Raw genomic sequence first — 20130 nt, 5'->3', positions numbered from 1 at the left:
AAGCAGATTCCCAAGCAAGAAGAAATTGTCACTATGTTCTTGTCACTTTGTTCTTTTACCCATTAATGTACAAATTCTTCCACAAAGAACTGTAGCAAGTCAAATCCTTGGATTTATAAAATTGAATTTCTTACCTAATCCAGAGAACATAGGGAGAGAAATACATTCCTTCTTGCTTTACTTTTTTTTTTAGACGGAGTCTCACTCTGTCACTGTAGCCGGGACTACAGGCGCGCGCCACCACACCCAGCTAATTTTTGTATTCTTAGTAGAGACAGGGTTTCACCATATTGGCCAGGATTGTCTCGATCTCTTGACCTCGTGATCTGCCTGCCTCGACCTTCCAAAGTGCTGGGATTACAGGCGTGAGACACCGCGCCCGGCCCCTTCTTGCTTTTCTAAATCCTATCCATTCTTCCATATCCAGCTCAAGTACTGCTGGTCTTCTTAACAGCTTTGTTGTAATTCCTCTTCCTGGCTTCTCTCAAGATTACCTTTCTCATCTATCATGACCATGTTTTTCTGAATCAATACTTTGATAAAGGGGTTATCTAATTTATTAATATTTCAAACCAGAAAAATCATTTTGTTTAGCAAATCACGTTTATTGAAAAATGGGCTGTTTTAGAATGTCCTATGCCACACGTTTTGAGATTTGTTCATGTTCCTTCAGTTCTTTGTATTTACTTAATCGTCTCATTGTCTTTTCAAATGTGTAAGTTATTTTACCAGTGCATACTTGTAAGTGGCTTAAATGATAAACAGTACTTTTGTAGACAGAATTTGATCAAAGTAGATATCATCTGAGATGACACTAGCCATAATTAGGCTTGGGGAACCTGTTTAACGGTTACATTTGTTATGTAAGTACCACAGAAACATGATATGAGCAAGCATTTATTTATACTATGTACTTCTGGAAATTGTAAGACAAAGTTGAGTGAGGTAGAGACAGATTCAGGGTAATCAGCTTGAGTGGTTGTTTGAGATGTCTATTAATTTATGTATTTTTAACATCACAGTTAGAAGGATGCCCTCTGTGAAGTTGTTGTAAGACTTTGTCTCGTAACATTGTTTTTCTCTTCCTGCCTTAGTTGTGAAGCACTGGAGCCTGACATGGACACTATGTGAAGCCCTATGGGGCCACCTGAAGGAGCTTGACAGCCAGCTAAATGAACCCCGTGAATACATTCAAATTCTGGAGCGAAGAAGAGCTTTCTCCCGCTGGCTGTCCTGTACTGCCACACCTCAGATTGAAGAGGAAGTCTCCTTAACCCAAAAAAACAGCCCTGTGGAGGCTGTATTCAGCTACCTCACAGGCAAAAGGATCAGTGAGGCCTGCTCTCTGGCCCAGCAGTCAGGTGGGGAAGGCATATGGTCCTTCTCTGCGCCTCTGTCGCCTTCCTACTCACTGCCTCCTACCGCTCCCCGCTAATTGTGCATTTCCCTTTGGCTTCTAGCCTATGAGTATTCATTGTGGACTTCCCAGAAAGATTGCTGGTTCCCGTGGAATATGTAATATAACATAAAATTTAACTTTTAATCAAGTAAACAACGTTTAAGGTCCTAAACAGAGAATTAGAAGACATAGTGCGGCTGGGCTCAGTGGCTCATGCCTGTAATTCCAGCACTGTGGGAGGCCAAGGGGGGTAGATCACACCCACCTATTCCTATAGAATAGGAACCATGACTTTTTTTTTTTTTGAGACAGTTTCACTCTTGTTGCCCAGGCTGGAGTACAATGGTGCGATCTCTGCTCACTGCAACCTCCTCCTCCTGGGTTCAAGCGATTCTCTTGCCTCAGCCTCCCAAGTAGCTGAGATTACAGGTGCCCGCTACCACACCTGGCTAATTTTTGTATTTTAGTAGAGACAGGGTTTCACCATGTTGGTCAGGCTGGTCTCGAACTCCTGACCTCAGGTGATCCACCACCTTGGCCTCCCAAAGTGCTGGAATTACAGGTGTGAGCCACTGCACCCAGCCGAACTATGTCTTCTAATTCTTTTTTTAGGACCTTAAGCATTGTTTACTTGATTAAAATTTAAATTTTATATTACATTTGTAATAAAACTAGAAAGCATAGATAAGCTATCAATCAAAATCACCCAAATCCTGTGACTACTACTCACTGCAAACATTTTAATGTGCAATTTGTACTTAATTCTTTACTTTGTAATTCATACAAATATGTCCAGACACTGTGACATACGCTTGTGAACTTTTCAAAGGTGATATCCTGCTGTGTATTATATTCTGTTCTTTTCATGTGGCACATTACAAATGCCCTGTAATACAGATAATTATCAAATACTTCTTAGCATTCTTTTATGTATAAATGTACCATATTAGTAAATTTCTTCCTTCACATTGAGACTTTTTTTTAAACTATAAACAGTACTCTGAATTGCTATAAAATATGTTCTATATCAATTCATTCAAATAAATATATAGAAGTTGAATTTCTGGGTTGAGGTACTCACTGGCTTTTTAAAAAGGAATTTATATGCATATATTTACTTTTTTAAGTTCCCTTTCACTAATGAGGCAATTCAGCAAGTACTTAATGACTGCCTAGATATAAATCTTTTTTTTTTTTTTTTTTTTTTTTTTTTTTTTTTTTTTTAAGACAGAGTCTGTCTGTGTGTTTACCAGACTGCTGGAGTGCAGTGGAACGATCTCAGCTCACTGCAACCTTTACTTCCTGGGTTCAAGCGATTCTCCTGCCTCAGCCTCCTGAGTAGCTGGGATTACAGGTGCCTGCCACCATGCCCAGCTAGTTGTCTTTTTTTTTTTTTTTTTTGTATTTTTAGTAGAGACAGGGTTTCGCCATGTTGGCCAGGGTGGTCTCAAACTCATGACTTCCAGTGATCCACCCACTTTGGCCTCCCAAGTGCTGGGATTACATGCATGAGCCACCGTGCCTGGCCATAAAGTCTTGATAAGAATACAGGATGGCATAGTTCAGCTTAATCTAATATGATCAGATCCTTATTCAAACCTTGATTGTTGGAACCTAGTTTATCCAAAGCCAACTAATTGGAGCCATCGACTGGATTTATTTTGAAGAGTTTTGCCACTTTTGGGATTATAAGGAACAAATCACAGGAAAAGCCAAAATCAGTAAGCTATATAAAGGGCTTGTTGCATTCCACTGTCACTACACATTTAGCCTGGTAGCTTCCTGTTTTCTTTTCTTTTTATTTTTTAAATAGAGATGGGGTCTGTATGTTGACCAGGCTGGTCTCAAACTCCTGGCCTCAAGCAGCCCTCCTGCCTCAGCCTCCCAAAGTGCTGGGATTAGAGGCGTGAGCCACCACATCCAGCCTCAGTCTGGTACCATTTATGGTCTTTGTGCATTTGTACAGTGAGAATTTATCTTTGGGATTGATCTTGTATGAACTTATTATGAATCATTAAAAAAAGGTTATGCTCACCAGGACACCAACACGTAGTAGGAGAGGATCTTAAGGTATGCCAGAGTCAGATTCTTAGGGCTGTTGATTCATAAACTCCACTTTCTTCCTGTTTATTTTGACTGTTAAGGCTAAACCTCTGGTAAAGGTACTGCCTTTTAGGTTACTAAAACTTTTGCTTTACTACTCCCCCCCTTTTTTTTTGTTTTTTGTGTTTTGTTTTGTTTTTGTTTTTGTTTTCGAGACAGAGTCTCGCTCTGTACCCCAGGATGGAGTGCAGTGGCATAATCTCGGCTCACTACAACGTTTGCCTCCTGGGTTCAAGCGATTCTCCTGCCTCAGCCTCCTGAGTAGCTGGGATTACAGGTAACGTGCCACCACACTCGGCTAACTTTTGTATATTTAGTAGAGATGCCATTTCGTCATGTTGGCCGGGCTGGTTTCGAGCTCCTGACCTCAGGTGATCCGCCTGCCTCAGCCTTCCAGAGTGCTGGGATTACAGGCGTGAACCACTGCCTCCGGCCTTTTTTTTTCCCTCCCCCGCACACCAAGACAGAGTCTTGGTCTGTCACCCAGGCTGGAGTGCAGTAGTGCAATCTCTGTTTACTGCAACTTCTGCCTTCTGGGTTCAAGTGATTCTCGTGTCTCAGCCTCTTGAGTAGCTGGGACTCCAGTCACGTGCCACCACGCCAGGCTAATTTTTGTATTTTTAGTAGAGACAAAGTTTCATCATGTTGGCGAGGTTGGTCTCGAACTCCTGACCCCAAGTGATTTGCCCGCCTTGGCTTCCCAGAGCACTGGGATTACAAGTGTGAGCCACCATGCCCAGTGTTTTCCTCCATTTTTCCTTTTTATGTTTAAGATAGAGTCTCGCTCTTGTTGCCCAGGCTGGAGTGCAATGGTGCGATCTTGGCTCACTGCAGCCTCCAACTCATGGGTTCAAGTGATTTTCCTGCCTTAGCCTTCCAAGTAGCTGGAATTACAGGTGTGCACCAGCACGCCCGGTGATTTTTGTATTTTTAGTAGGGACGGGGTTTCACCATGTTGGTCAGGCTGGTCTCGAACTCCTGACTTCAAGTAATCCACCTGCCTTGGCCTGCCAAAGTGCTGGGATTACAGGCATAGCCACCATGCCGGGCTGTTTTCCTCCATTTTGTAGCTGAGGTGTCTTGCCTAGTATCACAGAAGTAGTGGTAGATCTGTTGTTGATGTCTATATGCTATTCAGTCTATACGTAATTTAGGTTAAACTAGTTTGCAAATTTTCTATCCAAGCAGAAAATGGTAAGTTTTTGATCAATATTTTGGCACTACTGCAGAAAGCAGTTAACAATGTTAAATCCTCCCTTCTGAAGGCTGGAAGAAATGAAGATAATGCCCCCAAGTGTTTGACGAAGTCCATAAACCCTTAGTAATAACCAAAAAACTTCCATTTCTCTTATAGGTGATCATCGTCTTGCTCTTCTTTTATCTCAGTTTGTGGGTAGCCAGTCAGTCCGGGAGCTGCTCACCATGCAGTTGGTGGATTGGCATCAGCTCCAAGCAGACTCCTTCATCCAGGATGAGAGACTGCGCATCTTTGCTCTGTTGGCTGGAAAACCGGTATCTTCTACTTTTACCATAATATCTCACATTGGTTTTTTCATAAATTGAAGCTAGTTTGAGGTTGAGGCAAGGAGTCATCTTTGTAAATTGTGCACAGTTACACAAAATGTTTTACACATTGGACAATATTCAAATTATAAAGGCGGGCATGCACACTTTTAAAAATCTAGTTGTATAGAAATTAAAATGTTAAAATGTATCATATCCCATATCATATAGTGATAAACAATATAAGTAATTTTATCTTCACAGAAATATTCTAGTTTAGTTAATTTTTTTGAGACAGGGTCTGGCTCTGTTGCCTAGGCAGGAGTACAGTGGGGTGATCTTGGCTCACTGCATCCTCCATCTCCTAAGTTCAAGTGATCCTCTCACCTGAGCCTCCCAAGTAGCTGGGACTACAGGCACACGCTACCATACACAGCTAGTTTTTAAGTCTACATCCACATATATGTTGTTCCTATTTACATGTTTGTATATACAAATGAAATAAATTATACATAGGAGTTCTGTGATTTTTTTAATTTATATTTTGTTCATTTAAAAAAGAATTTATAGCAATAGGGTCTCAGTATGTTGCCTAGGCTTGTCTTGAACTCCTGGCCTAAAGGGATCCTGTCACCTATAGGTCTCCCAAAGTGTTGAGATTACAGGCATGAGCCACTGCATCAGCCCTGCAGCATTTTTTTTTTTTTTTTTTTTTTTTTCTTGAGACAGAGTCTCGCTCTGTTGCCCAGGTTGGAGTGCAGTGGCACGATCTGGGCTTACTGCAAGCTCCGCCTCCCAAGTTCCCGTCATTCTTCTGCCTCAGCCTCCTGAGTAGCTGAGACTACAGGCACCTGCCACCACGCTGGGCTAATTTTTTGTATTTTAAGTAGAGACGGGGTTTCACCATGTTAGCCAGGATGGTCTCGGTCTCCTGACCTCATGATCCGCCCGCCTCAGCCTCCTGAAGTGCTGGGATTACAAGCGTGAGCCACCACGCCTGGCCACCTGCAGCTTTTTTTTTTTTAAACCTACTGTATGTGAATATTTTTTCATGTCATGAAGCGTTTTTTTTTTGTTGTTGTTGTTTTTTGAGATGGAGTTTCGCTCTTATTGTCCAGGCTGGAGTGAGTGGCACAATCTTGGCTCACTGCAACCTCTGTGTCCCAGGATCAGGCGATTCTCCTGCCTCAGCCTCCCAAGTAGCTGGGATTACAGGTGCCTGCCACCACGCCTGGCTAATTTTTGTATTTTTAGTAGAGACGGGTTTCCCCATGTTGGCCAGGCCAGTCCCAAACTCCCGACCTCAGGTGATCCACCCACCTCGGCCTACCAAAGTGCTGGTATTATAGGCATGATCCACTGCACCCGGCCTTTTTTTTTTTTTTTTTTTTTTGTATTTTTGATAGAAACGGGATTTCACCATGTTGGCCAGGCTGGTCTGGAACTCCTGACCTCAGGTAATCCGACCACCTTGGCCTCCCAAAGTGCTGGGATTACAGGTGTGAGCCACAGTGCCTGGCTGGCATTATTCTTTTTTATAGCCACTTATGTTCCATTTTATGGCTGTTGGGTTATAATTATTTTAAGCCATTTCTCTTATCACTGCCTACCTCTTATATTATTATCTTAAAGTATTTTCAGAAATAAAAATGTAGCTGGTCAGAACTTATGCTCATTTTAAAGCTTTATACATTGACAACCATAGACAGTGAGAAGATCTCTCTGCTCTCAATGGCTCTCATCTCATTTGAGTACTGATTGATTGATTAAATCCTGGGACCAGGCACAGTGTCTGATTCCTGTAATCACAATGCTTTGGGAGGCTGAGGAGGGAGGATTGCTTGACACCAGGAATTCAAGACCAGCCTAGGCCACACAGTGCAACTCTGTATCAATCGATCAATCAGTTGGTCAATAAAAATAAGTAAATAATATTCCCTCTCACTAGCTGTGAGATTTTATTATATTTGTATATTTTATATCTGAATCATTTAAAATGTTCCTTGAATAAGTGAATATTCACTTCAGTGTTATTGCACACACAGGTAATAACAAGGTAGAATATAGCCATGGTGATGATTTTGTTTCGCACAGGTGTGGCAGCTCTCAGAAAAGAAGCAAATAAACGTGTGCTCCCAGTTGGATTGGAAACGCTCCCTGGCTATCCATCTTTGGTATTTGCTTCCACCAACAGCCTCCATTTCTAGGGCGCTCAGCATGTATGAAGAAGCATTTCAGGTATATGTGGCCAATAGAGCCAAGCAAAAATCTTGTTGGGTGTTAAAGTATTGTCAAGTTGAAGCGGAGCCAGGAAATCTGATGGGAAACTATCCTTTACTCCTTCCTCTGGACAAGGCTACTTCCCCAAGTGTCTGTTTTTATTTTATTTAATATCATGAGATTCCACAGTTGACTTTCTCACTGCTGTTTTCCTGCCTCTAAATCAGAGGGTTCTTCTTCATTTCTAATGCTGTCTTACTTCTTTGGGAATTCCCTGTTATACAGCCTGACCTCAGATTTGGTTTATCTTCAAACTTAGTTCTGAAATTTGCCTCTAAATATAATATTTTATATTCCTTGTCAGTTTTGAGGTTAATGTATTGTTACTTTTATGCCATCAGTTCTTGAATTATCTTACTGTTCATATTTTATACTTGTCTTTCATATTGTTCTCTCAGAATTATTTGTCAGGAGTAAGAGAACACTTGAAACTTGAGTATATTAAGAATTGTGGCAAGATAAGTATGGGGGGTTAGTGATAGCTACCTGAAATCTTTACCAGTCCATTGAAGACAGATGAAGTACATCATTGACCAAAAAATGTTTAAAATCCCTGATAGATCCTTTGGGTTGTCTGTTTACTTTTTTTTTTTTTTGAGATGGAGTCTCGCTGTGTAGCCCAGGCTGGAGTGCAGTAGCGCGATCTCGGCTCACTGCAACCCTCCTGGGTTGCAGCCTCCCGGGTAGCTGGGACTACAGGCATGTGCCACCACGCCCGGCTAATTTTTTGTATTTTTAGTAGAGACGCGGTTTCACCATGTTAGCCAGGATGGTCTCGATCTCCTGACCTCATGATCTGCCTGCCTCGGCCTCCCTAAGTGCTAGGATTACAGGCATGAGCCACCGTGCCCAGGTTTTTTTTTTTGTTTTTTAATCGAGATCAGGTCTCAGTCTGTCACCCAAAACTTGAGTGGCATGCAGTGGGGCAATTATAGCTCACTGCAGCCTTGACCTCCTGGGCCCCAGCCTCCTGAGTAGCTGGGACCACAGGTGCATACCACCATGCCTGGCTAATTTAAAAAAAAATTTTTTTTTCTTATCTTTTTATGTCAGACGGGTAATATGCCAATATCTTCACAAGGTTCGAGGGTGGCACATCTCACGCACGCATGCATGAACACCCAGTCATCATGCTCATGAACTACAAAATATATAATTTTATTTTTTTATTTGTAGAGATGGGGTCTTGCTTTGTTGCCCTGGCAGGTCTTGAACTACTTGGCTCAAGCAGTCCTCCCACTTTCAAAGTGCTGGGATTATAGGCTCAAGCCACTGCACATGGCTGTCTATTCATTCTTAATACAGGTGTCTTAAGAATTTGAAACATAATGGCATCTAGGCCGGGTGCGGTCATTCACACCTCTAATCCCAGCACTTTGGGAGGCCAAGGCAGGCGTATCACCTGATGTCAGGAGTTCAAGACCAGCCTGGCCAACATGGCAAAACACTGTCATTACTAAAAATACAAAAATTAGCCGGGTGTGGTGGTGTGCAGCTGTAATCCCAGCTACTTGGGAGGCTGAGGCAGGAGAATTGTTTGAACCTGGGAAGTGGAGGTTGCAGTGAGCCGAGATTGTCCCACTGCACTCCAGCCTGGGTGACAGAGTGAGACTGCCTCTCAAAAAAAAAAAAATAAAATAAACATAATGGCATCTAGTAAAACTGATTAGGAGCTAACGTATTGTTTTATCAAATTATTCCTTCAGAATACCTCTGACAGTGACAGATATGCCTGCTCCCCACTTCCTTCGTATCTGGAGGGTTCTGGCTATGTGATAGCGGAGGAGCAAAACTCACAGACACCACTTCGAGATGTCTGCTTTCACCTTCTAAAACTCTACAGTGACAGGTAAATGAGAGCCAGGCTTTATTGTCACTTGAGTGCTCCATGAGCCCCAGGGGAGTCCTTTGCTGCGTCCTTTCCCTTTTATATGTCCCCAGATTGCTGTAAGTCCATATAAACTACCAAATATAACTTAAAGTAGTTGAATGGAAAGAGCATTAGAACTAGAATTAGAAGTCTAAAAATTATTTTAATCAACTTTAATGAGTATAGTTTACATATAATAAAGTATGCAGTGCGATAAGTTTTATAGTAACTATCGCATTGTAACTACCATTACAGCTAAGCTGATATTTCCACTACCATTGAAAAACGCCTGTGTGCCCCTTTGCAGTCAGTCAGATACCTATTGACTAGTTTTTTGTTACTATAAGTTAGTTTTGCTGGTCTAGAATTTTATGTGGAGATCATACTGTATGTTCCTTGTGCCTAGCTTTTTTGATTCTGCATAATGATTGTGAGATTTTTTTTCATGTTTATATGTATCAAAAGTTAGTTTTGGGTTTTTTTTAGCGGGGGTACATGATTTATGTATCTATTCATTTGTTGATGGACAGTTACGTTTTCTTATTTTTGGCCATTATTGATAAATCTGCTATGAACATATCCAGAAGTGATTATATCATTTTTATATTCCCACCAATAATGTGTAATATCTCTAGTTGCTCCAAATCCTCTTTAAAATTTGGTATTATTAGTTGTTTAAATTTTACCATTTTATTGGGCATGTAGTATCTTGGTTTGTGTGCGTATATGTGAATCTGTGTGTACATGTTTATTAAAAAATGCAGGCGGCCGGGTGCGGTGGCTCACGCCTGTAATCCCAACACTTTTGGAGGCCAAGGTGTGCGGATCACGAGGTCAGGAGATCGAGACCATCCTGGCTAACACAGTGAAACCCTGTCTCTACTAAAAATACAAAGAAATTATCTGGACGTGGTGGCGGGCGCCCATAGTCCCAGCTACTCAGGAGGCTGAGGCAGGGGAATGGCGTGAACCCGGGAGGCAGAGCTTGCAGTGAGCAGAGATCATGCCACTGCACTCCAGCCTGGGCGACACAGCAAGACTCTGTCTCAAAAATAAAAAAAAAAAATGCAGACAGCCGGGCACGGTGGCTCACACCTGTAATCCCAGCACTTTGGGAGGCTGAGGTGGGTGGATCACTTGATGTCAGGGAGTTTGAGACCAGCCTGGCCAACATGGTGAAACCCCATCTCTACTAAAAATACGAAAATTAGCCGGGTGTTGTGGTAGGCACCTGTAATCTTAGTTACCTAGGAAACTGAGGCAGGAGAATCACTTGAACCTGGGAGTTGGAGGTTGCAGTGAGCCAAGATTGTGCCACTGCAGTCCAGCCTGGGTGATGAAACAAGACTCTTTGTCTCAAAAAAAAAAAAAAAAAAAAAAATGCAGGCCAGCCATGGTGGCTCACACCTGTAATCCCAATACTTTGGAAGGCCAAGGCCAGCAGATCACTTGAGCCCAGGAGTTCGAGGCCAGCCTGGGCAATATGGCAAAACCCTGTTTCTACTAAAAGTAAAAAAAAATTAGCCATGTGTGGTAGTGTGTAGTCCCAGCTATTCAGGAGGCTGAGGGTGGAGGATCACCTGAGCCTGGGAAGTCGAGCCTGCAGTGAGACATGATTGCATCACTGTACTCCAGCCTGGGCAATAGGAGTGAGAGAGACCCTGTCTCCAAAAAAGAAAGAAATGCAGAGTGGTTTATGTGTCCAACAATAATATATTAACACATGCTATTATTTCTAACCATGTAATTAGAACTATCTCAGTGTTGGTGTTTTGTTTTTTGGTTTTTTTTTGAGACAGACTCTCTCGCTCAGTTGCCCAGGCTGGAGTGCAGTGGTGCAATCTCGGCTCACTGCAAGCTCTGCCTTCCAGGTTCATGCCATTCTCCTGCCTCAGCCTCCCAAGTAGCTGGGACTAGAGGCACCCACCACCACGCCCAGCTAATTTTTTTGTATTTTTAGTAGAGACAGGGTTTCACCGTGTTAGCCAAGATGGTCTCGATCTCCTGACCTGGTGATCTGCCCACCTCAGCCTCCCAAAGTGCTGGTATTACAGGTGCGAGCCACTGCACCTAGCCTTGTTTTGTTTTTAGACAGGGTTTTGCTCTGTCACCCAGGCTGGTGTGCAGTGGAGTGATCATGGCTCATTGCAGTCTCAACCACCCGGGTTCAGGCGATCCTTTCACCTCAGCCTCCTGAGTAGCTGAGCGTTGCAGGAGTGCACCACCATACTCAGCTAATTCTTGTGTTTTTTGTAGACAAGATTTTGCCACATTGCCCAGGCTGTTCTCAAGCTCCTGAGCTCAAGTGACCCACCTGCGCTGGCCTCCTAAAGTACTGGGATTACAGGTGTCAGCCACTGCACGCAGCAGAGATGTCTTCTTACATTACCTTAGAAATACTTAAAGTTTTTGTTTTTTTTTTCTCTAGTCACACAAATAGCTCATCTCATTTCAAATCTTCAAGGTGATTTCTTATAAATATATATATATAAATATATATGTATATTTAAATACATATATATATTTTCGAGACAGAGTCTCTCTCTGTCGCCCAGTCTAGAGTGCAGTGGCGTGATCTTGCCTCACTGCAACCTCTGCCTTCCAGGTTCAAGCGATTCTCCTGCCTCAGCCTCCTGAGTAGCTGGGGTTACAGGCATGCGCCACAAAGCCCAGCTAATTTTTGTATTTTTAGTAGAAATGGGGTTTTGCCATGTTGGCCAGGCTGGTCTCGAACTCCTGACCTCAAGTAATCCTCCTGCCTCGGCCTCCCAAAGTGCTGGGATTATAGGTGTGAGCCACTGTGCCTGGCCAGTATTTAACTATATTAATTATATAGAATGTAGCTTTTTATTGTAGTAAAATGTAACTAAAATTTACTGGTTTTTATTTATTTATTTTATTATTATTATTTTTTTTTGAGATGGAGTCTCGCTCTGTCGCCCAGGCTGGAGTGCAGTGGCGCGAACTCGGCTCACTGCAAGCTCTGCCTCCTGGGTTCACACCATTCTCCTGCCTCAGCCTCCCAAGTAGATGGGACTACAGGCACCCACCACCATGCCCGGCTAATTTTTAGTAGAGACGGGGTTTCACCATGGTTTCACCATGTTAGCCAGGATGGTCTGGATCTCCTGACCTCGTGATCCGCTCACCTCAGCCTCCCAGAGTGCTGGGATTACAGGCGTGAGCCACCGCGCCCGGCCAAATTTACTGTTTTAACCATTTTAAGCATACTGTTCAGTGGCATTAAGTCCATTCACATTGCTATACAATCATCACCACCCTCTCCAGAACTTTTTCATCTTCCCATACTGGAAATTCTCATTGTTTCATTTGCATTTCCCTAATGTCTAATGATGTTGAGCACTTTGTCATGTGCTTATTTACCATCTGTACATTTTTGCTAAAATGCCTATTACAGGCATGAGCCACTGCACCCAGCCTTGTTTTGTTAGCCAAGATAGTCTCGATCTCCTGACCTCGTGATCCACCCACCTTGGCTTCCCAAAGTGCTGGGATTACAGGCGTGAGCCACCGCACCCGGCCTAAAGTCACAAAATTTATTAGCATCAAGTTATTAATAACATTTCCTTGTTAACCATTTTAAATATCTGTAGGATCTTTAACAACATCTCTTTCTTTTTGATACTGGTCATTTGTGTTCAATAATTGCGTCCTCTTTTTTTCTTGGTTGGTGTACCTAGAGTTTAGCAATCATATTGACCTTTTCAAAGAACCACCTTCTGGCCTCATTAGTTGTGTCTATTGTTTATCCAGCTCATAATGGATTACAAACCTAAATTTCAACTTAACTATAAACCTTCTAGAAGAAAACAAAGCGGAAATTTTTTGCAACTGTAGGTTAGGCAGAAGATTTCTTAGGTGGACACTAAATAACACAATTCATAAGAGAAAAAAATTGGTAAATTGGACTTCAACAAAATTTCAAAACTACTGCTCATAGAAAGACTATTAAGAGAATGAAAAGGTAAACCATAGATTGGGAGAAAATACTTGCCATTCGTAGATCTGATAGAGAACTTGTATCCAGGAATACATCAAGAACTCTGAAAATTCAGTAATAAGAAAACAGGCCAGGTATGGTGCGTCATGCCTATAATCCCAGCAGTTTGTGATGCTGAAGTGGGACGATCACTTGAACCGAGGGGCTCAAGACCAACCTGGGCAATATAATGAGACCCCATCTCTATGAAAATAAATTTCTTAAATTGGGTGGGCATGGTGGCATGCATCTGTAGTCCCAGCTACTTAGGAGGCTGAAGTGAGAGGATCGCATGAGCCCAGGAGGTTGAGGTTACAATTGAGTCATCATTATTATTATTATTTTGAGTTGGAGTCTCACCCTGTCAGAGTGCAGTGGTATGATCTCACCTCACCACAACCTCCGCCTCCTGGGTTCCAGCAGTTCTTGTGCCTCAGCCTCCTGAGTAGCCAGGAATACAGGCATGCACTACCACACCTGGCTAATTTTTGTATTTTTTGTAGAGACAAGAGTTTCACCATCTTGGCCAGGCTGGTCTCAAACTCTCCTGACCTCAAGTGATCCGCCCACCTCAGCCTTCCAATGTGTTGGGATTACAGGCGTGAGCCACTGCGCCTTGCTCTATTTATTTTCTTGATCGTGATGGTGGTTTTACAGGTGTCTACATATGTTAAAGCTCATTAAAATTGTGTACTCTAGATACGTGCAGTTTTAAATATGTCAGAGAAAGAAAGAAAAGGATACTTCAAAATACCAGAAATGGGCAACAGAGCGAGACTCTGTCTCAAAAAAAAGAAAAAAGTAATGACATTATAATGAAGGAATGGAAGGGTGAGAACTGTGAAGACTCCCTGTATCAGGATGGTAAAATACATACGCCAAACCATTACCAGCAAACCTGTTAGATCACACAACCTTAGAAGAGAAGGTGCCTTGTTTCTTTGTAGGATCTAAAGTCTGGCTGAACCCAGAGATAGATTGATAAAACATAGGCTCAGAGGGAGAGAAGGCCTATAATGCTTTCACTCTCAGGTTCTTTTATTGTCTTAGACATAAGCAGAACAGTTGACATATCAGTCCAGGCTGTCTCCTGGCTGTGTATGTTAACTCTCAACACGTTCTTTGCAGACATTATGATCTCAACCAGCTGCTGGAGCCTCGAAGCATAACAGCAGATCCTTTGGACTACCGCCTAAGCTGGCACTTGTGGGAAGTGCTGAGGGCTCTTAACTACACCCATCTCTCAGCGCAGTGTGAAGGTGTGCTACAGGCCAGTTACGCTGGCCAGCTTGAAAGTGAGGGGCTCTGGGAGTGGGCCATCTTTGTCCTCCTGCACATTGACAACTCATGGTGAGTGAGAAGCCGTTGAACCCACTGGGTACATCTAGCACTACAGGGCAATTCCAAAGGAATCACAGTCTTTCAGGGTTCAGTTTAGCAAGTAATTGTGTAGAATGTGTGTTAGATCCAGCGTTGTGATAAACCTCAAGATAGTTAAACCCTTAGCCTAGACTGTTTCTGTATTCATGTAAACCAGTTAAAACTGAGACTTCCTTTGATTAAGTGCCAAATTATAACATTTATCACAAAGTCTCTCAGCAGTCTGAGAAAAAAAGATCTCTGTGAACTGCATTGATCAGAGAAATTCTTCATAGAGGTAAGAGTCGAAGAACCTGTAAAATTGGACTAGGAAATAATGAAGTGGAAATGAGAGGATATGCCCAGATGGGACAATAGCATTATGCCTGGGCCAAAAAACTAGTCATTTAATTTCAGATCAGAACTATTCTCCTCCTAGTGGGCTCTTTTCTGAATCCCAGATTCAGGTGAATGTGGCATGTTTAGGAATTACACAGAAATAGTGCTGTCTGAGCTGCCTCAGTGACTCCACGGCAGGGAAGTAATGGGTTAGCAAAAAGGTCCCTGCTTTTTCTGTGTCCACTGGCTTGCTTTTTCTCTGGTCATCCCTTGTCACCGACCCATTCCTTAAGCTTGATAGTATTGTATTTATTAACACAGCCTTGTGCTTAGGTATATGTGTCTTGATTCTCTGTCCTTAAAGAGAACTGGAGAAATGCCTTTTCACTGCGGTTTGAACAAGATAAGGCTGGAGATTTTTGTTAATGATAGCAGTATGGTATTTCAGTAATTACACAAAATGAACATTTATGTAGTACTTGAAGTGCTTTTACACATGTTTATATTGTATACCATATATATTAACTGTTTTATGTTCATTATGACCTATGAGATAGACACTGTTATTATCTCTGTTTTACAGGTCAGTAACCCAAGACACAGAGCTTAACTTTTGTCCAAGGTCACACAGCTAGTAAATGGCAGAGTGAGGTTTCCAACTTTCGTCCAGAGTCTGTGCTCTTATCATTATGCTGCACTGTTGTGTTGCATGGTATGGAAGGAAATAGGGTCTAAATTCTAGATCTACCACGTACTCACTTTGACCTAGGGTAAAGCTTACTTTTGACTTTGGATAAAGATACTCTCTTAACTCTCTAAACCTAAGCCTTTTTTTTTTTTTTGGCCTGTGAAAGCATAACATTAGTTTCTATTTAAAGGTGATTGTGAAATTAAAAAGAGTAAAAGGTATAAAGCATCTAGCATAGTCTTATTAAGACTTAAGCAATTTCTCTTTCTTTAAGCAGTTTCTCTTTCTTCTTCCCCCTTAACAGGGAATGAAATGACCCCAGGCTATTTTTGTAAGTTTATTTAAACACAGTCATAAAGGATTTCACATGGTAAAAGACTGGCTTGATAGGATGGCTAATGTTTCGGAGTTGACTGTGGAGAAGCAGATCTTGTTTCCTGAAAAAGAATATAAAAAAGGAGGCAGTTGTGATGACAGTGGAAGTCATTGAAAAGCTTAGGAATTCAGAAAAGAGCCCATAATGAGAATAGTTTTGATCTGAAAGTAAATGACTTGACCTCGTGATCTGTCCGCCTCGGCCTGCCAAAGTGCTGGGATTACAGGCGTGAGCCACTGCGCCCAGCCAAGCCCCAACTTTTTGAACATGAAAATACTTTATTTTATTTTTAAAAATTAATGCTATGTGTTTTTTTTGTTTTGTTTTGTTTTTGAGATGGAGTTTCGCTCTTGTCGCCCAGGCTGAAGTGCAATGGCGCAATCTCGGCTCACTGCAACCTCTGCCTCCCGGGTTCAAGCAATTCTCCTGCCTCAGCTTCTTGAGTAGCTGGGATTACAGACGCCTGCCACCACACCCAGCTAATTTTTTTTTTATTTTTTGCAGAGACGGGGTTTCACCATGTTGGCCAGGCTGGTCTTGAACTCCTGACCTCATGTGATCCACTCACCTTGACCTCCCAAAGTGCTGGGATTACAGGCGTGAGGCACTGTGCCTGGCCAGTGCTGTCATTTTTAAAAATTAATACTGGTGTGAGATCACCTTTGATTTTTTTAGTGAAGCTTAAAGTGATCAAGACCCATAGTTTAGGCCAGGTGTGGTGGCTCACGCCTGTAATCCTAGCACTTTGGGAAGCTGAGGCGGGTGGATCACCTGAGGTTGGGAGTTCCAGACCAGCCCAACCAACATGGAGAAACCCTGCCTCTACTAAAATTACAAAATTAGCGGGGTGTGGTGGCACATGCCTGTAATCACAGCTACTTGTGAGGCTGAGGCAGGAGAATCACTTGAACCTGGGAGGTGGAATTTGCCGTGAGCCAAGATGACACCATTGCACTCCAGCCTCGGCAACAAGAGTGAAACTCCATCAAAAAAAAAAAGACCTGCAGTTTAAGAGACTGCCCCAAGGGCCACTCTAAGCTGCCTGGGGCAGCCTTCTCCATGAATGAGGATGGGATTTATTCTAGCTTATCTCTCCCTGTAGCATACGTGAGAAGGCTGTTCGAGAGCTGCTTACCCGGCACTGCCAGCTGTTGGAGACCCCTGAATCTTGGGCTAAAGAGACTTTCCTTACCCAGAAGCTCCGTGTACCTGCCAAATGGATCCACGAGGCCAAAGCTGTGCGAGCACACATGGAATCTGACAAGCACTTAGAGGCCCTTTGCTTATTTAAGGCTGAGCACTGGAACCGCTGCCACAAGCTCATCATCCGACACTTAGCTTCTGGTGAGTGCTGGGTTCCACATCTCCTGGAATCACCCCAAATTCCTCCAACCTCTGAACCTCCATGATGGGGTCAGACTGGAAATAAGACTCAACGTAGGACATGGCCATCTTGAATCAAATCATACTTTGCAAAAGCTCTCTGCAGAAGAGGCTTAGCCAGGATGAGGCGCTAGAGGAGCAGGGGTAGATAGCAATATTGTTATCATTTCCCAGAAATATTCTTGATATGTGCTAATATTATTATTATTTTAATTTGTTTACTTATGGGAATTTTCTCCAGCAACACCAGAAATAATCTCCTTAAGGCCTGAAACTAGAAATTCTTCACATTTTCCATTGGAGAATTTCAGAATACAGGCATACCTCATTTTGTTGTACTTTGCAGGTACTACATTTTTTACAAATTAAAGGTTTGGAAAACTGCACAGAGCAAGTATATTAGCACCATTTTTCCAACATATGTTTACTTCATGTCTGTCTCTGTTTCACATTTTGGTGGTTCTCACATTATTTCAGACTTTTTCATTACTATATCTGTTATGGTGATCTGTGATTAGCAATCTTTGATGTTGCTGTTTTGTTTTGGGGTGCCACCAACTGCATCCATATAAGATGGTCAGTTGATAAATGTGCATATTCTGGCTGCTCCATCAACTGGTTATCCCCATCTCTTTCCCTCTCTTTGGGCCTTCCTATTTCCTAAGACCCAATAATCACGAAATTAGGCCAGTTAATAACCCTACAATGGCCTCTAAATATGTTCAAGTGAAAGGAGGAGTAGCACAACTCTAACTTTAAACAAAAGCTTGAAGTGATTAGGTGTACAGAGAGAAGCATGTTGAAAGCCAAGATAGTACAAAAGATAAGCCTCTTTGCCAAACAGCCAAGTTGTGTTAAAGGAAAGTTCTTGAAGGAAATTTAAAGTGCTACTCCAGTGAACATATAAATGATATGAAAGTGAAACAGCTTTCTGGCTGATGCGGAGAAAGTTTTTGTGGTCTGGGTAGATGAAACCAGCCACAACATTCCCTTAAGCAAAAGCGTAACCTCCCTTCAGTTCTGTGAAGGCTGAGAGAGGTGAGGAAGCTACAGAAGAAACGTTTGAAGCTAGCAGAAGTTGCTCCATGAAGTTTAAGGAAAGAAGCTGTCTTTCCATCCCATTAAAGTGCAAGGTGAAGCAGGAAGTGCTGATGGAGAAGGTACAGCAAGTTACCCAGAAGATCTAGCTAAGATCATTGATGAAGATGGTTACACTAAACAACAGATTTTCAGTGTAGATGAAACTGCCTTCTGTTGAAAGAAGATGCCACCAAGGACTTTCATAGCTAGAGAAGAGAAGTCAATGCCTGGCTTCAAAGCTGCGAAGGACAAGTTAACTCTCCCTTTAGGGCTAATTCAGCTGGTGATGGTAAGTAGAAGCTCATTTACCATTCTAAAAATCCTAGGGCCCTTAAGAATTATGCTGAATCTACTCTGCCTGTGCTCTATAAATAGAAAAACAGAGCCTGGATGACAGCATATCTGTTTATAGCTCAGTTTACTGAATACTTTAAGCCCACTGTTGAAACCTGCTCAGAAAAAAAAAAAAAAATTTCTTTCAAAATATTACTGCTCATTGATGACGCACCTAGTCAGCCAAGAGTTCTGATGAAGATGTTCAAGGAGGTTAATGTTTTTATGCCTGCTAACACATCTACTCTGCAACCCATGGGCAAAGGAGTAATTCAGCTTTCAAGCCTTATTATTTAAGAAATACGTTTCATAAGAGTATAGCTGCCATATAGATAGCGATTCCTCTGATGGATCTGGGAAAGTAAATGAAAACCTTCTGGAAAGGATTCCCCATTGTAGATGTATTCGTAGGCCAGGCACGGTGGCTCGTACCTGTAATCCCAGCACTTTGGGAGGCCAAAGCGGCAGATTGCTTGAGCCCCAGGAGTTCGAGACCAGCCTGGGCAACATGGTGAAACCCAATCTCTACAAAAAATACAAAAATTAGCTGAGCATGGTGGTGCGTGCCTATATTCCCAGCTATTTGGGAGGCTGAGATTGGCGGATCACCTGAGCCTAGGGAGGTTGAGGCTGTAGTGAGCCATGACCATGCCAGTGAACTCCTTCCTGGGCAACACCGTGAGACCCTGTCTGGGGCGGATGGTGGGAGAGGAACATTTGTGATTGGCCAGGCATGGTGTTATGTTCCTGTAATTTCAGCTACTCAGGAGGCTGAGGCAGGAGTACTGCTTGAGCCCAGGAGGTTGAGGCTGCAGTGAGCCATGATCACACCACTGCACTCCAGCCTGGGTGACAGAGGGAGATCCTGTCTTAAAGAAAAGAAAAAAAAAAAGAACATTTGGGTCCAGGCATGGTGGCTTACACCTGTAATCCCAGCACTTTGGGGGGTCAAGATGAGTGGATCTCTTGAGCTCAGTAGTTCGAGATTAGGTTGGGCAACATGGTGAAACCCCATCTGTACCAAAAGTACAAAAAAATTAGTCGGGCCTGGTGGCACACACCTGTGGTCCCAGCTATTCGGGAGGCTGAGGTTGGAGGGAGGATCACTTGAGCCTGCGAGGCAGAGGTTGCAGTGAGCCAAGATCGTGCCACTGTGCTCCAGCCTGAGTGAGAGAGTGAGACCCCAACTAAAAAACACAATAAACATTTGTGATTCATGGAAGGAGGTCAAAATATCAACATTAAATAACAGGAGTATGGAAGGCATTGAATCCAGCCCTCATGGATGAGTTTGAAGGGTTCAAGACTTTAGTGGGGGAAGTACTTGCAGATGTGATGGAAACAGCAAGATAACTAGAATTAGAAATGGAGCCTGAAGATGTGACTGAACTGGTGTCACTCATGAGGAGTTTGCTTT

General features: G+C 42.7%; 1 protein-coding gene and 1 non-coding gene across 14 annotated transcripts in view; one reads left to right on the top strand and one right to left on the bottom strand.

Moving 5' to 3' along the window:
- Window positions 1–20130, top strand: part of NUP98 (nucleoporin 98 and 96 precursor) — a 119988-nt gene that overhangs the window by 94515 nt on the left and 5343 nt on the right. For all 13 annotated transcript variants that reach the window (XM_004050483.5, XM_019036762.4, XM_055355210.2 and 10 more), the window contains 6 exons: window positions 1095–1361; window positions 4857–5014; window positions 7100–7243; window positions 8992–9134; window positions 14284–14505; window positions 17020–17261. In XM_004050483.5, coding sequence (XP_004050531.5) covers window positions 1095–1361; window positions 4857–5014; window positions 7100–7243; window positions 8992–9134; window positions 14284–14505; window positions 17020–17261 — 1176 coding nt within the window. The remainder of the gene's footprint in view (window positions 1–1094; window positions 1362–4856; window positions 5015–7099; window positions 7244–8991; window positions 9135–14283; window positions 14506–17019; window positions 17262–20130) is intronic.
- LOC115936399 (small nucleolar RNA U13) lies at window positions 8333–8437 on the bottom strand. The gene has a single exon (XR_004071889.3). It is a non-coding gene; the product is annotated as a small nucleolar RNA U13 (small nucleolar RNA).

The sequence above is a fragment of the Gorilla gorilla genome, chromosome 9 (assembly GCF_029281585.2).
Source record: "Gorilla gorilla gorilla isolate KB3781 chromosome 9, NHGRI_mGorGor1-v2.1_pri, whole genome shotgun sequence".
In the NCBI taxonomy this organism is placed as follows: Eukaryota; Metazoa; Chordata; class Mammalia; order Primates; family Hominidae; genus Gorilla; species Gorilla gorilla.
The sequence above is the reverse complement of the archived record's forward strand: the minus strand, read 5'-3'. Positions and strand labels throughout refer to the sequence as shown.